At 52.5% G+C, this 17235-nt stretch overlaps 1 protein-coding gene across 2 annotated transcripts; it reads left to right on the top strand.

The window, feature by feature from the left end:
• Positions 1 to 2261: 2261 nt before the first annotated feature.
• LOC128329134 (zinc finger protein 3-like) lies at positions 2262 to 14454 on the top strand. Of its 2 annotated transcripts, none has more exons than XM_053259691.1 (6): positions 2262 to 2381; positions 6486 to 6872; positions 7541 to 7667; positions 8600 to 8713; positions 10631 to 10744; positions 11158 to 14454. In XM_053259691.1, the coding sequence occupies exons 1-6, from the start codon at positions 2358 to 2360 to the stop codon at positions 12513 to 12515; spliced, it is 2124 nt and encodes a 707-aa protein (XP_053115666.1). In that variant the 5' UTR covers positions 2262 to 2357; the 3' UTR covers positions 12516 to 14454. The 2 variants fall into 2 exon arrangements, with proteins under 2 accessions (XP_053115666.1, XP_053115665.1); XM_053259690.1 differs by having other exon boundaries at positions 10628 to 10744.
• Positions 14455 to 17235: the final 2781 nt, after the last annotated feature.

Raw genomic sequence — 17235 nt, 5'->3', positions numbered from 1 at the left:
GTCTCTGTAGACAATACTGAGCTAGAAGGACCAGTGGTCTGACTTGGTATATGGCAGCTTCCTATGCTCCTGTTTTAGTCACTATGCAGTAATCATCAACAGTCTTCTGTTAACAGATTGGTTTCAGCCCTACATCCCTCATTTTCTTTCTTTTTTCTTTCCCTTTTTATTTTAAGTCACAGAGAGTTGCCAAGATCCAAAACAAATTTCAGATGTCAATCAATTGACGGGCTGATAATCTGTCATTGTCCAGCAGCACAAAAGTGAATTAATTATCCTCAGATGGGGTGCAAATCCTGAGCGCCTGGGGATGCAATGTGTCATACCATTTGATCAGGATATGATGTGTGAGCTTTCCATCAAATAAAACCAATTTTTTCCTCTTAGTTTAGAGTGACGGCCCCCATGTTCTTGGTTTTTTTTTTAATCAGCTGTGGACATGGCAAGTATTTTCACTAATAATGGAAGAATCCTAGAATTGGATATTTGTGCTGATTTTGTACCTCTGGAGAAGGAGATTAACGAAGTCAGACTTTTGCTGATGCTGGACTGTGGCAGCTCATGTGCCGGTGGTCTGCAAAGGTGTCAGTTCCACAGATGGATCACCACAGAGAAGAACTCATCATTCTGAGACTGGCACAGAATCTTCCCAATATGATGGCTGGCGTGCAGAATATGCTGCACCGCTGGTGCGAGGATATTGCACAAGCTAGTTCCACTAAGTTGGGAGCTTGCATTCCAGACCCGCATTGCACTGGCGCACAGCTGAACCACTTCAGCCTTCCAGCTGTTGCTGGGCAACAATGTCCATCAGCCCCAGCCTTGTCGCCAGCACTCAAGGATGATGGGAGTTGTAGTTCAACATCTGCAGGAGGGCAGAAGTTGTGCAGCCCTGTGCTGTTGCAAAAGGGTGCGTTGGCACAAACTATGTGGCACCTCCTGCTGCGAGGCCTCTTCCTCAGTCCATATATGTTGCAGGAAGTATGCAAACCTGTCCGCTATCCTTGTGGTGCATGCACAACATTCGCACAAGTGGACCAAGAGCTCAACAGGTTGAGCAACTCTAAGCATCTGATCAGCTATGTGGCCTTCTTGAATGGACCTTTCTTCATGGCACTAGTGCAGCGTTAGTCTGGATGTGAACCGCTCCAGGGTGGGGATGATGGGAGTTGTAGTCCAACATCATCTGGGGACCCAAGCTTGAGAACCTCTACATTAGTAAAAAGGCAGGTGATGAATCAGCTAAACATGCCATGGAAGCCAGTTTTCACAAAGTGTCACACAGTTTTCTTTGTTCAGCTGGTCATGGCTTCACATTTCATAGTCTTGGTAAGCTGACGTTTCCACAGGGACTTCCTGATGTTTCCCTAGTGGGAGCTCAGCTAATGACGAGGACATGATGACTGGGGATTATGGGAGCTGTAGTCCAGTGACAACCCAAAGTTGAGAACCCAGGGTTAGGGTTAGGATGGAACCTCACTGGGGTTGGGAATCCATGTGTCTGAATGCAATGCCTCCAGAGCTTGGGGAAGGTGACCCTCCCCAGCTGAGGGAAAGGTAGTGTCGTTGCCAACCATGCAGGATGGGTTTGGAGTCTCCGTCTCCAGATGCCTGTTGAAAGCAATCCTGGAAATATGAAGGGCTTGATAGGAGACAAAATATAGAGCAGTACTGAGTAGGGCCTCCCCTCCGTTCTCTCCCCCCAGATCTGATGTAGCAGATCATCTGCTGCCTTGCAGAAATGCCTGATGTTGCTCCCACTTCTGCTCTGCTTGTACATTTGCAAACAAGGCAACTATTACACACACACACACAACCCCCAAACTCCATGGGTCTCCACAGGTACTCGTTCATCAACATGAAGCCAAACCCAGGTAGTGCAGTTGGAGTTTCTCCTATAGTGGTATCTGGTGGGCAATTCACTGTGGGAAGCAGGATGCTAGACCAGATGACCCACCCATGTACTAGCAGATCAGATGGACCCATGCACGGCTCTTCTCATGCTCTTAAGAAGAGGTGGTGCAGCTGCCTCTTTAGCTTTGTTTCTGGTGGAAATCAGGAGGTGGGGGTTTGCTCGCGATCGCGAAGCAAAAGCGCTTTTGCAAACAAGAAAGCCGGCCCGGGAGTCAGGGGAGAGAGCGGAGCTCCTCTCTGGCTTTCGCATGTTTACATCTTGCCACGAGCTCCTCCCGCCTGCAGGCGGCGCTGCCCGCCCACGACGGCCCGCTTCCGAGTGCGCATGCGTACTCCTGAGAACCGAGGCCAAGCCAGGCTACGGGAGGCGGCTTGACTCGGCTGCTACGCTGGACGACTTCCTAGTGCGCGTGCGCAGTAGCTTCACCTAGCGGGCACCGGCCATGGCTGAGTGGACTCCTGCCCAGGTGAGGGGTTAACTCTGCCCTGCCCGGGGTGGGCGGGGAGGGGAGGGGAGGGGGCCTCTGGAAAGCCTCCTTGCCTGCAGCCAAGCGGGGAGGGGCTCAAGTTGCAAATTCAGGAGGGAGGGTGTGGAAAGAGTTGCCCCCAGCTCTGGCTGCTACTTTGGGGGGTGCACAAGGAAGGGGGGTGCTCTCGAGGGGTTGGGGGGCAGGAGGGGCTGGGCCTCTGGGCCGCCCTTTTGGGACGGCGGGGGAGAGGCTGGGCCCGTGCTTGTGGGGGGGGGATGTGGAGAAAGAGTGACCCCCCAACTGCTGAGTTACTTTGGGGTGGGGCTAAGAGGGAGGCAAGGCTTCCGTTTAGGCCCCCCCTCCACCCAGAAATTTGCCCTGTTTCGAATGCCTCCCCGGCCCAGCTCTGAAATGCACGAAGCATGTGCAGAGTGCAAGCCACAGCTAGCCAGCTATATATCTGGGACCGGGTGGGGGGGGGGGCAAGGCTTTCAGGCAGCAGGCATAAGCCACGACCCCACTCTGCCTGGAAATGCAGTGCAGAGGAGAGGGCGGCCACGGAGGGGCTGTTGTGGGGTTGAGATGGTTAAAACCTGGGGTGGGGCGGTGAGAGTTTCCCAGATTCCACAAAGCTCTCACAGTGTATCCAAAAGAGGGTCGGTTTTTAGCTATTCTCCACACAGATTTCCTGGGGTGAAATCTGCAGCCCCCAAGAGCTTCTCTCTGTCTGACCTTGCTGCACAGACCCCTACACTGAACAAATCACCAAAAGGGCCATTTGTGATAGTTCTGCTCAGGGCTATGTACATCTGACAGTGATGTGATCACAACACAGAACTGCGTAATTGGCACAGTACCGAGCATTCTGAGAATCTTCGCTTTAATAGAAAACAGCAAGAAAATTCCTAACCTTAAGGCTGCAAAGATGGGCTGGTGTGTGAATACCTGCTGAGATCTCAGAAGCCAGAGAAGCGGCAAAGTACCATTTCCAGAGGCCAAGGAATGGGGCTTTGGTACCTCCCTCATTTCTCCCCTCCCCTAGACTGACAAGAGCAGAATATGTTATGCAAAATATGCCAGCAATTTGCAGAATTAGTAAAAGTGCAGAACTTTGGTTTTTCTTGTTGCAAAGCCTGGTTTAGCATGCCATAGAATTTCTATTTATGTATTTTAAGTACGGAGAAGACACGGCACTGGATGTGCCTTGTTTGTTGACTTAAGAACTGACTTTCCTGCTTTGTCCAACATTCAGAGTAGCTTGTGAAACACCATAAAATGCACATCCAAATCCAAATGCACATCCAAAAATGCACATCCAAATCCAAATGCACATCCAGAGCCAGCGTGGTGTAGTGGTTAGAGCCGGTTAGGGTTAGGGTTAGGGGGGAGACCAAGTTCAAATCCCTATTCAGTCTTCCCTAGGCTACTTGAAGGGCTCCCCGCGGGTGCTCAGAGCCTGCCTGCCTCCCCATGTGCAGCTGCGTGCGTGCATGCATGCATGCGAGAGAGAAATATTCATATACGACCCCATCTCTTAACTCTGGGCAGTTTACAGTGCAACACAGTACACACAGACACACACAGACACACACACAATCGCTGCAGGGTATCGTCTCTTTGTGACAGAACGGTGGGGGAGATACACATGTTAAAGAGGGTTGAATGTGCTCACCAAGCAACAAGTGGAGGGCAGCGCTCCAGATGACCCTGCCAGACGCCAAGGTGTTCTGCTTGCAAACCCGTTTGTGCTGCAAACCATCTGCACCATTCTGAGCCCCCAGCGGCCCCCAGGGTCCTGAGAGAAGCCAAGCCTCCCTCTAGTGCATTCCTTTCGTGACAGTCCTGGAATGCCCACCAAAGTCATTCCCAAGGAGGACAAGCAGAGTGGCGTTAGCAATCTGTTGCCAGCCTAAGAGGAAACAGTCTTATGCATTGATAGGACTGTCACCCGGTTCAAGACATGTTGGCAGATTCAAAATATGTCTTAGTCAATTTAACAATAATTCTGAGGCAAGAAGCATCCTCTCTTTTTTCTAAGAAGATGCACACAGGGGTCAAAGCAGGCTTTCCTCCAGTAGAGAAAAAGAAGGCCCCTTTTAAGATAGCCCTTGCCATCTGCTTCTTTACTAAGGACTAGTGTTTTTTGGGGGTGTTTTTTTTTTAATTAACTCTTCTGCCACAGGTCACCTTTTTAGTTAATTAAATGTTTTTAGTTGACTCATCTAATTCAGAGATTTCCAACCTTGGGTCCTCAGATGGTGGACTATAATTTCCACCATCTCTTGCCACAATGATCAGCCATTGTAGCTGGGGATAATGGGTGTTGTAGTCCAACAACATCTGGGGACCAAAGTTTGGTTAACTGATTAACAAAATGCTGCAGCCCTAATTAAAACTGTCAACACGACAATTAAGTAATTATTATAACAATTGTGATTAATTAAAACAGTCAACACAGCTAATTAAGTAATTATAACCACAAATAAGCAAAGCACCACTTCTTCTGGATCAACAGTGTCTGTTTTCTGTCACTAATTGGCTAGCAGGGTTAGCCTCTCCACTTCTGTGGCTCTTCTGTGTCCCGTTCTCCGCTCTTTCCTCCCTTCTGTTCTCCCTCGGATCTGTCTTCAGCTCTTCTTTCCCCCTCTCCTCTCCCGCATTATTCCACTTGCCCTACATTCTGTGATCTGATAGGGGATGGCATGACAGTATTATTTATATACTGTTTTTCAACAAAAGTTTTCAAAGTAGTTTACACAGAAGAATAAATAAGTATCTGAGGAACTGCCGTTCTTTTGTCCTGCATTGACAGGGTATGTGTTTACAGTTGCACAAAATTCATTTTTGCTAACTAGTGCAGAATCTGCATCCTGGGTAATTCCGTGTGTATAAATATCAAGATGGAGAAGCACTTGAATAATCTGTGGACAGGGCCTGCTAACTCTCAGAAGTTGGGGTGACTGAACAAGATTTGTAGGTGCAGGGGGTGGGTGGGTGTTGCAGCTTGACCATCCCCCCCCCCCCCGGGCTAACAGCAAATATTGTGCCAAAGAGGAAATGGGACTCCAGCCTTGGTCACCTGGCAGAATTTGTTCTGTTGGCAAACCTGTTTCTTAATACAGAGTTACGTTAGCAGGAGTTATTACCATTTCGCTTATCCAGTGTGCCATTCATGCGCTTGGCAATTTGCAAAGCAAGAAAGGAGCGCTGAAAGAGACATCAGGTCTCTGCCCTGAAGGGCTCGTAATCTAGATATTGACACAAGGGAGAGCAGAGAGAGAGGAGGGGAAATGGAGGTTGCACGAGAAACTGGGGAGTCATAAACCGCCTTGTAAACCGCCCAGAGAACTTGCGTTTGGGGCGGTGTCAAAATGTGTTAAATAAACAAACAAACAAACATGCAGTTACCTTATTTACCTGAATAGAAGATGGCTGAATTTAAGATGACCCCCTTAGTCAGAGGTTAAATGGAGGTTATGCAAAAGGAAGAGGACTCTGGATTTAAGATGCCCCCGCCCCCCAATTTCTAACATCAAAGAACTTGGAAAATCATTCCTGGATTCAGGTAAATACAGTCTTTCAGTTACAGTCAGGAGTGGCTCATCCTAAAAAGCCAGGGGCCCCCCAAGGGAGGCACGGCTTTGTTTGCTCCTATCTGTTCCTCCCCAGGCTGCCTGCCGGCTAGTCATTCATCAAGCAGAGAGCCCGCACAGCTCTACCTGATGAATGGCCAGCCTGCAGACAGCACAGCTCCCTTTAACACTGGGTGTGGGGCAGGGCAGAGAGAAGCAAGTGGAGCTCTAGGAAGGAGAGGCAGCCATGCTTCCTTTGCAGTGTTCCCTCTAACAGGGATGCCCAGATGTTGTTGACTACAACTCCTAGAATCCCCAAACAAAGGCTATTGCAGCTAGTCAACAACATCTGGGAATCCCTGTTAGAGGGAACACTACCCCTTTGCTCCCCCCCCCCCCCGCTTAGGACAGGCCCCTCCTGGCTACTGTAGAAGATGCCGCTGAGAAGACACAGCTCTGCGTCTCCATCTATGAGCCCTCTGGCCCAGCCCTGTCCCTCAGCTCTTCTCTGGACCCTTCTCGCCCACAGCCTTGGGAATGGGATGTGGAGCCCCAGCACCTGGCGTCTTTCCAGCCCCCTGCCCTCTTTGACCAAAGCGCCGAGAGAGAGATCTACCCCACTGCCGAGATCTCTCTGTGGACGGTGGTGGCCGCCATCCAGGCTGTGGAGAGGAAGGTGGATTCCTATGCCACGCGGCTGCTCAACCTGGAAGGGAGGACAGCCACGGCCGAGAAGAAGATATTTGAGTGCGAGAAAACCGAGCTGGAGTTCAGTAACCACTTGGCTGCCCTGGGGACCCTGATCCAGGAGTACGGGCTGCTGCAGAGGCGGCTGGAGAACATGGAGAACCTGCTGAAGAACCGGAACTTCTGGATCCTGAGGCTGCCCCTTGGCCCAAAGGGAGAGATCCCCAAGGTAAAAGCAAAATGAGCCATTATTAATTTATCTTGGTTTCTAGGCTGTTTTGCCGCAAAGATTCAGCCCAGAGCAGGTCTACACAACATCAGCCCGCCCGCAGATGTTGAACTACAACTCCCATCATCCCTGACTATTGGCTGGGGGTGAAGGGAGTTGTAGTCCAGCATCAGCTGGTGGGGGCCGAAGTTGTGCAGCCCTGAGATAGATTGAAAGCACCAGATAGAGAACCTCCATGTACAGGAGCAGGATGCCTTCAAATACCAAATGACAGGGACATTTTGCAATGGGAGTTGTAGTCTGACAACAGCTGGGGGATCCACGTTTGGGAATCCCTGCAGTAATAATTAGGTAGGTTAACAACTGAAAGCTTTTGCTAATTAACCAGCGCCCTGCAAACATTAGTTTGTTTCTGTGCCTTCCCATCAGCATGCCCAAGGCAGCTAACAAAATAAAAAACCGTGCGAAGTAATGGAAACAAGTCCGCAAAACAACAAGTTTAAGAATCTGAGGCGGGGTAGGAAGGCAGGGTGCAGGATTTGTCCCTGCTCACCAACCGCTCCGTGTTGGACTTCTGTGGCAGCAACAGTAACCAAGCTCTTGGTTCAGGCTGCCTTGGTCCAGGGGTCTGGCACCGGAGAGGTCTGTAGCCCTGTCTGTGATTTCAGGTCCCAGTGACTTTTGACGACGATGCAGTGAGCTTCTCCACACAAGAGTGGGCCAACTTGGAGGAGTGGCAGAAGGAGCTCTACAGGAACATCACCAAAGGAAACTACGAGCCACTGGTCTCTCTAGGTAAGGTCAAGTGCCGTTGAGTCGGTGTCGACTCCTGGCGACCACAGACTAGCCCTGTGATTGTCTTGGGTAGAATATAGGAGGGGTTGACCATGGCCATCTCCCATGCTGTATGAGATGATGCCTTTTAGCACCTTCCTCGATCGCTGCTGCCCGATTTAGGGGTTTCCCATAGTCTGGGAAACAGACCAGCGGGGATTTGAACCGGCAAGCTCTGGCTTGCTAGTCAAGTCATTTCCCCACTGCGCTATTAGGGGGCTGCCTTTTCTCTTGATACGTAGTGCCAGGGAGTGTGACAATGTGGATATAGCACAGAGGAAGTTTAGAAAAGAGAAAGACACTGACTGTGGTGCTAGTTGTGGTATATGGACTCTGTATCTCTGCTCGGTAGAATATAAGAACAGAGGAAGCTGCCTTCTACCGAGTCAGACCATTGGTCCATCTAGCTCAGTATTGTCTACACAGACTGGCAGCGGCTTCTCCAAGGTTGCAGGCAGGAGTTTATCTCAGCCCTCTCTTGGAGATGCTGCCAGGGAGGGAACTTGGAACCTTCTGCTCTTCCCAGAGCAGCCCCATCCCCCAAGGGGAATATCTTACAGGGCTCACACATGTGGTCTCCCATTCAAATGCAAACCAGGATGGACTCTACTTAGCAAAGGGGACAATTCGTGCTTGCTACCGCAAGACCAGCTCTCCTCCTAAAATTTAGGAACATAGGAAGTTAGGCCTTTGATCCCCCTGAGATGTAAGAGAAGTCGGGGAGAACTGAATGGGATGGGAAGAGCCGAGAAACGGTCTCAGAGTGGGGCTTCGGATCTAGAGAAGAACTGAGTCCCTGTCCGTGTGGGGCTGCTGCTAGGCCCACTTGACAGCCCTCTGCAAGAAGCAAGTCCAACAACAATAAGCCCTCTGCTTTCTGATCCCATGCGCAGACTCTGCAGTTTCCAAAGCGGATGTTTTGCCCCAGAGAGAACAAGCAGAACCTCCCCGTGCCGTGAATCAGGAGTTCATGGAGGAAAAGGGGTTCCCCACAGAGCCCAGAACAGGTGAGCAGAATCCAGAACACAAGCAATGAAGAGATGTGCTTATCTTTAAAATGGATATATCCTCCCCTTCTGCCTGTCAAGGCTACTTGATTGATTGATTGATTGATTGATTTCTATACAGCCTTTCCAAAAATGGCTCAGGGCGGTTTACACAGAGAAATAATACATAAACATATAAGATGGCTCCCTGTCCCCAAAGGGCTCCCAATCTAAAAAGAAACATAAGATAGACACCAGCAACAGTCACTGGAGGGGTATTGTGCTGGGGGTGGATAGGGCCAGTTACTCTCCCCCTGCTATCTAAAGAGAATCACCACATTAAAAGGTGCCTCTTTGCCAAGTTAGCAGGGGATTGCTACTTAAGGTGGTGTCAAATCAAGGGCAAAAATATCTAAACCAGTGTTCCCTGTAACAGAGGTTCCCAGATGTTGCTGACTACAGCTCCCATAATCCCCAGGTCATAGCAGCTGGGGATTATGGGAGTCATAGCAACAGCTGGGAATCTCCGTTGGGGGAACACTGAGCTCAACCAGGCAATAAAAGCGCCAGTGCCTTAACATGGTGAGGTGCAGGAGCTGGCAGGGCTCTCTCTAGAAGGAGTTCCAGAGTTGTGGAGCCACCATTGACAAGGCCTCGTTCTGCATGCCCTGGATTTAACCTTCAGCAATGGAAGCACCCAAAGAGCAAGGTCACATTAGGCAATCTTAAGCCCAGGACTCGTCCTGAAAAATTCACTCTCTACCATTCTTTTTAAATTTTGCTGGTCACCTTTCTTTAACAAACCTGCACTCAGAGTAACCTTTAAGAATGAAAAATGGCCATTGACACCATAAAGGGAGGTGGGTCTTTACCTGTCGATGGATGGATAATGCTCAGGGATGCCCTTCGGCTGATCTCCCTGGGAAGATGCTGCTCCTTTGTGCCCCCTTCTGTCTTGCTTCAGTACAGGAAGGAGCACCAGCTAAAGCAACCGCACTCGACAAAGAGGATCACAGGAGGAAACCTCAACAGCTGGACCCAAAACCAATTTACGATGTTTCCCCACCTGTTCCTCCTTCAGGGCTCTAACAAGTGGCAGCACCCAGAATGGTGGCTGGAAAGTTAACTGGCAAGCACTGAGGTCCCATGTGCTTCCTGCAGCTTGTCCTGGCCAGAAGCTAGGCAGCTTTCTTCTGCCCCAGCTGCAGTTTCCAAGAGATGTTCAGGGTAGCACACATTGCAGAAGTCAATCTGAAAAGCTAGACCATAAGCCAGGTTGAGTCCTCCAGGAAAGGACATGGTCAGTGTCCTGTCAAAGTGAGCTTCACTGGTTGGCGGAGAGAGCACCATGTCAGCAGGGTGGGGTTTTGGTGGGGGCGGGGGGAATCTACATAAGAACATAAGAGCAGCCCTGCTGGATCAGGCCCAAGAAGCCCATCTAGTCCAGCATCCTGTGGCCCACCAGAAGCTGCTGGAAGCCACAGGCAAGAGCTGAGGGCATGGCCTCCCTCCTGCTGTGACTCCCCTGCAACTGGGACTCAGAGGCATCCTGCCTTGGAGGCTGGAGGTGGCCCACAATCTGTTGAATTATGGCTGGAGGCATAAGTTCTGATCCCACTGCTGACACCACACCAGTTCCCTAGATTATCTGGGCAGCCAGCTAACACAGGCTTCTCCAGCTACGGACAAGGCTAGTACTGCTTTACCGCTGTTCAGCAGTGAGGAGAGGAGATGCTCAGAGGTGCTCTCTTTTCCTGCTGCTTCCCGTATTCCACGGCTGCGCCTGCTGGCGCTAGAATCCAGGGGCTGCAGATGAACCTCTGTGCTTCATGTCGGCCACGTCCTCTTTACCCAGATTTCTACATGCATCTGTGCAGAGACTCCCTGACAGTTTCCTGCATCTGTTGGATGCTCACCTGTGATTCTCTTTCCCAGAAGCAGAGCCGCCTTTGGCTTCCAAAGAGGATCTCTTATCCTGGATTAAACAAGAAGAACCTCCTGGGAAGGGGAAGTGGGATCTGGAGAGGGAGATCCCCCCAGTTCTTGGCTATGGTGAGTGTGCTCCAGTTGTGCTTGAATTCTCTTTCTGGATTGTCTTCTGTCGTTTCCCCTGGCTGTGTTCTATGGCTGGGGATGATGGCAACGGTGATCCAATGACACTGGGGGACCGGAACATGGCCATGACATTTTTGTGCAAAAGGTACAGATGGGCAGGGCTCATGCAGGTGTAGGAGGTGTGGGGCGAGAGCTTGGACTTCTTTAGGGTCCTTTCCAGCTGGATGGTTCTAATGCAAAGGTTTCGCAAACTTGAGTCCCCAGAGGTTGTTGGACTACAACCCCCATCACCCCCTGCTGCAGAGGCTGCCGTGACAGTGGGTGATGGGGGTTGTAGTCCAACAACATGTGGGGGCCCAGGTTTAAGAACCCCTGTTCTAATGGCTGCTGGCTTTTATCCCCCACCACAGATGACGGCACGATGATCAAGAGTGAGGAGCGGAACCGCCTGCACGGTCCCAACCCTGCCCTGCCCGGCCATGGCCACCTGCCTGGAATGCCCACCGATGGAGTTTTCCAAGCCCCCAAGCCCGAAGTGAGCTGCGAGAGACTGGGCAGCCCTTGGGGGCAGCCAGCAGCCCACCTTGCACAAAGGCTGATGGAGCCCCCGCAGGGCGAGAGAGGCGGGCACAACCTGGAGGCAGTCCAGTCTGAGGCCGGCCTCAAAGGAGAACCGTTCCAGTGCGCCCGGTGCAAGGAAGGCTTTGCTTGTGGGCAGCAATGCGCCCTGCCTCAGAGGGGCCACGTGGGAGAAGAGGGGTACGGGGAAGGCGTGGCTATGCCAGCACTCGAACCCGGCGCCCAGCAGGGCCCGCCCCCCGACCCCTACCCCTGCACAGACTACAGAGGCGGCTTTGGCGAGGAGCCCTTCTCCCCGGGCGTGGGGAGGCCTTACGCCTGCTCCCTCTGCCCCAAGAGCTTCCGGCTCAAGACCAGCTTGCTGATCCACCAGAGGACCCACGCCACGGGGAAAAGCGACAGCGCCTTCATCTGCCCGGAATGCGGCTGTGGCTTCAGCCACCAGGGGCAGCTCACCCGGCACCAGGCCGTCCACGCCGACAGGCCGCACCAGTGCTCGGAGTGCCCCAAGGCCTTCAACCGCAAATCCAGCCTGGTGGTCCACCAGAAGACCCACCGCGAGAGGCCCCGGCCCTTCCAGTGCTCCCAGTGCAGGAAGACCTTCATCCGCAAGCAGCACCTGGACGACCACACCCGCACCCACACTGGGGAGAAGCCCTACCAGTGCCCCGAGTGCGAGAAGCGCTTCGCCGAGAAGTCCAAGCTGACCAACCACTACCGGATCCACACTGGGGAGCGGCCCTACCGCTGCGGGCAGTGCGACAAGCGCTTTGTGCGGGCACACCACCTCGTGAAGCACCAGAGCAGCGTCCACCAGGCTGGCGCCAAGCTGTACGCCTGCCGGGAGTGCGGGCAGAGCTTCACCCACGCCCAGGCCTTCATCAGCCACCAGGCCAGCCACGCCAACGGCGAGAGACGCCACCGCTGCAGCGAGTGCCTCAAGACCTTTGCCCGCCGGAAGTACTTGCTGGAGCACCAGCGCATGCACACCGGGGAGAACCCCTACTCCTGCCTGCACTGCAGCAAGCGCTTCCGCTACAAGCAGTCCCTCAAGCAGCACCTGCGCATGCACGGGGAGCAGCCGCAGCCACCGCCGCACCCCACGCCAAGCGCCGAGCAGGCCTTGGCCCTCGGCAGCACCTTCGAGAAGCCGGCTCTCTTCCCAGGCAACCCTTCCGAGGGAACCTGAAGCCGGGCCAGCCGTGAGCAGTGGCTGACTCTGCCAGACCCACAGGCACGCTGCGGGGCTGGAAGCATGGACTCCCTGGAGATTCATCGGTGAGGTTCCCCTTTGGTTGACCGAAGGCCGTCTTGCATGGAGCATGCCCCACTCTTCCTGCGAGGACGCATTCCTTGTCAGCCGTGACTGGAGGCTGTGCCGGGCAAGCCGTCCTCTGAGCGCTCCAGTCCGGACCCCAGAAACCATCTTTTGTGCCAGAGAAAAGAATTGGGGGCAGTATTTTAGTAAGCCTGTGGAACTCAACACTTGGGGGCCGGGGTGGGGCATTCAGACAACTGCTTAACTGTCTCAGCATTCAGTCTTGGGCGCCAGGACACACGTCCCCCACGGACGGAAATTAAGTCTCCCGGGGCGGGGGGGCATGGAACGTCTCTGTCCGGTCATCTTACACTCTGAACTATGGGTGACCCATATTGAAATCAAGAACCTTGTGGGGGAAGGGAGTGATGCTGAACCATTTTTCTGAGGCAGGGGTTCTCATCCTTGGGTCCCAGATGTTGGACTACAACTTCCATCATCCCCTGCCACAGTGGCCTTTGTGGCAGAGGGTGATGGGAGTTTTAGTTGAATAACATCTGGGGACCTAAGGCTAAGAACCCGTTACACAGTGATTCTCTGTCTGCAAACACACACAGGCAAACATAGAAGTAATTTCCTTCCCACCACCCATGAGTTAGGATGACTCACACTGTACCCTTGGAGAAATCACACACACTCCCAGCCTAGCCTACCTTACAAGTTTGTTGTGAAGATGAAATAAGAACCGATTAGCACTTTGTAAGCAGAAAGTGCTGCGGAACTGATTAACAATTAATTCTGAAAAAGGGCAGGAAACAGGACCATTGAGGTCTACCTGGGAAATGCACACAGGAGCCCAAACCCAAAAGACACAGAGCTCAAGGGGATCTCCTCAGCTGGCCACCAGCAACACTGAGTACTCCTGGAGTGCACAACTCTTACCCACTGGGGCTGGATGCACTGCAGCTGTTCCAGGGAGCCTGGTAGGCAATGAAGTCAGTGGCTTTCTGCCTCCTCTGCTCTGGCCTTTACCGAGAATGGCTGGCAAGGGCCATCCAAGTGCGCTCCTTCATACTTCCGTGCCTGGGCTCTGCTCCTCACCATTGTCCTTCCAGGATCCTGACACCATGCTCGGCCTCCTGCTTTCCTGCCTGGATCCTGGTTGTGCCAAAAAAAAGCCTACCACCCCACTGGCCTTTCCCCTAGAACTTTGGTGTGTTTTTCTCTTCTTGTTTAATATGGCCTTTTGCACAGTTCCTGATAGATTTGAGTAGGTTATCTTCAGTATGTTTCCTTGTATACGAGACCATGGAACAGTCTGCTTGTCTGTCTTTTGGGGTCTCTCTCTCTCTCTCTTTTTAATTTAGCTGGATACATGAGATCTCCTCTCTGGGTTTTGAGATTTCCTTCTAGTATGTCCACTCTGCCGTTGATGAGAGTCTGTCTTTTTCGCCATGCACATTTCATTACGATGAGGCAGTCTGCCAGTTCTTCCCGGCACTGGCGCATTCCTCCATTCCTCGCAGCAAGTCTGTAATCAAAGATGGTGCCTGGGAGAGCTTTGCAGCAGGACAGAGAAACCAAAGATAGCTACAAGTCAGCTGCCACTTGAGATGAGACAGGCCAGGCTGAGGGGCTCTGGGGGATTTAAGGACCCAAATGCAATGGCAGGGCAGCAGGATTGGGCCATTTCCATCCTGGGCTCAGTCATCAGCACGGTCTGCACTGTATCAAAGAAGCACACTGCATTTGGGAGGCAGGCCTGGAACTTCCCTTCAGCAACTTCAGCTGCTAATTGCTAGTATACCTTTTAGCTATTTTTAAAGTGATGGGGGCATTAATAAAGATTTTATACCATTCCTTTGGATAATGGATATGCAGCTGGTGTGTTTGTTTTCAGGAGAGAGACAACTGCCCCCCCCAACCCGCTAAAATGTGGGGTTAACATGCTTTACAGAGATTGAATCGGGACCAGGGTCCTCCTCATCCTGTGTCATCAACAGCCAGTCCAACAACATTTGTGGAGTGGGAGGGTGAGGCTGCGAATCCAGGGGTGCTGCCTTGAATTTGGAGGTGGGGAAGGGAAGAGAGGAAAGGACCAGCCTGCTCATCTCGAGAACATCCCTTCCAGCATCTGACAGATAAACGTGGGGATCTGCCTTACGCAGAGTCAGACCACTGCCCAGCTAACTTAGTACTGCCCACACTGACTGGCAGCCAGCTTCTCCAAGGTTTCAGGCAGGAGTCTTTCCCAGCCCTTCTGCATGCAAAGAACGGGCTCTACCACTGGGCAAGCCCCAGCCCCTATTTTGTAGCTGGAAATAGTTTCTGTGCGTGGTTAAATGGGCGATTGTATCCTAGGATGGCAAAAAGCAAGCCGTTAGAAGAACCCTGTTGAATCGGGCCCCGCTGAAAGGTCTGTCTGTCTCGTTTGGCATCCTGGTTCCCACAGTGGCCCACCTGGTTCCCACAGTGGTGCCTTTCGGAAGCCCACAGGCAGGGGCTGAAGGCATGCTGCCTCCTCTCCTGCAACCAGGCCTATGCCAAGGCCGCCTGCTGCCCATGAACCTGCAGGTCGCCTATAGAACAAAGGCTGCAACTCTTTCCCGTTCTTGTTCGGAGCGCGGCAGCGTCACATCCAAACGCGCGGCTTTTTCTTTTGGAATTGAATTTAAATAAGGCTCTTCTCGGTCAGTTTGCAGCCCTTCAAAGCAGGCTCCAGAGAAGTCGCCTCTTCTGCAGCTGCCTCTTGCAAGCTGCGGGGGGCGCCCGGAGAAGCAACCCGGAGGTTGGTTCTAGCTCTCGCCGCGCAGGCAAGGGGCGCACTTACCGAGAGGTGGTGTAGAAGAAGGTCCGCCTGCTGGCCCTTCCCTAACCTCGCCATCAAGGAATGGTTAAAAACCGCCGTTTGCAGCCAAAGGCCACTACGCACTGTGCAAGCTTGCGGGCTTAATGGAACTCTTTCTCATGCTAAACGCAGTAAGGCTGCATGCCTATCCAGAATGTAGTTGGGCACAAGCGCCAATCTGAAAATCGAACTGGCTTCCAAAACCGATTCAGATTGGATCAATTCAGGTCTTTGGATTTAATTTAGATTCAGCCAGACTTCGGATTCAATTCGGATTAAAGCAGTGTCACTTTTTATTTCTAGGTGAAATAAGGACTGGATTATTATTATTTTTAAAGCGGGAACGCCTGGCCCTTTGGGGAGGAATTACAAGCATCCTAAACTCCATGTTTTTCTATGAACAACTCTCACATCCTTCCCGGCCAAGTGGGGAAAGAGGCATCTGCAGAACTCAGACGCCTCTGTCAGTCTAGCCATTGAAATCTATGGCAATCCCAGAGCCCAGCAACGTTGCGTCCCATCTCTGAACTGCCAGGAGCGGTTTCCTCTTTGCACCGGAAATTCAAGCTTTGTGCCGCTCCAGCCGCTCGCATCTCTATGGTAGCTGCGGCGGAGAGTCTCCGACTGCTGTCAATCAAACGCCTCTCTGGTCCTGGACTCTCAAGGGAGAGCCGCTCTGGCCCAGCGCTCTTTGCTTGTCAGAGACAATGGCTAAGGAGTAGCACGTTCCCAGTGATTTATTTTATTTGGGGGTGCAGGTTTCCTGGCAGTACTGCTGCTGTGCTTTCTGTAGCAGTCAGGAACTCCACAGGTACAGCTCACCTAAACCTAATCCAAACCTAAAGCAAAACAAAGGACAATTCTTTCTCCATTGCAAAGGGATCGTGGCTCTTTATGGCTCCGGGATTTGGCTGTTTAAAAGCCAAATTGTGGATTACGACCCCTATTTCACAGGAGTATACCCCTCAGGTTCTGGCAACAACCAGAAGAGAGGGGAGTGCGGCTGGGGGTGGCGGGCAGGGGGCCGTTCCCCTGCTCTGGCTCAACCTGCGTGTTTCAAGAGCAGGTGCTGTGGCCTGGTCAGCCTGGGCCGGCTTGTTTCCCATTGCTAAAGAAGAGTACAGAAATTCAAACCCGCCAGGGCAGGAGGGGAGCATAGCTGAGCGGGGTCAGCTGGCTCCTCAGCCATCATGCCCTGAGCGAGATTCGATCTTTGACCCCTGGGAAGCAGGGCCTGTGGGGTGAATTCTGAAGCCAAGACGGGTCACCCTGCCCGCCCAGAGAAGGGCCCCATGCGGTTGGCTGCAGTCTTCTTCCAAGAGACCCTGCGAGATGGTTGGAGTGGGAGGATGCGAAGAAATCCCGCCTCGGGCCATCTCCTGCGAAAGCCACGCAGGAAGCTGGGATGCAAGCGCGTCTTTACGGGAGACATGAATGGCGCCGCCCAGCTGCCTCCAGGAAAGCGGGTGGGAAAGGTGCAGCCAGAACTGCCTCCTGGGTCCACAGAGCAAGCTTTTCCCTCCGGCAAAACGCCAAGGGACAACCCGCACCACAGGAAGAACGAGGGCAAGCAAGAACAACTGGTTAGCATTAGTCAGACGCTAGGCGACCTTGCAAGGCAGCGCGGGCCAGAAAGCTCCGACTGATCGCGCTCCCATCACTACCGGGGTGGGGTTTCTGAACCTCCTTTGCAAGCCAAAGGAGCCAGAGGGCTGAAGCACAGCAGCTTTGGGTCTTTGTTGCTCACAAACCACCATGGACGCTGGTTAAGGAGTCATTCCATCCTTCATTCCATCCACACAC

The sequence above is a fragment of the Hemicordylus capensis genome, chromosome 6, assembly GCF_027244095.1.
Source record: "Hemicordylus capensis ecotype Gifberg chromosome 6, rHemCap1.1.pri, whole genome shotgun sequence".
NCBI classification, from domain to species: Eukaryota; Metazoa; Chordata; class Lepidosauria; order Squamata; family Cordylidae; genus Hemicordylus; species Hemicordylus capensis.
Note: the sequence above shows the minus strand (reverse complement) of the source record. Positions and strands in the feature narration are given on the sequence as shown.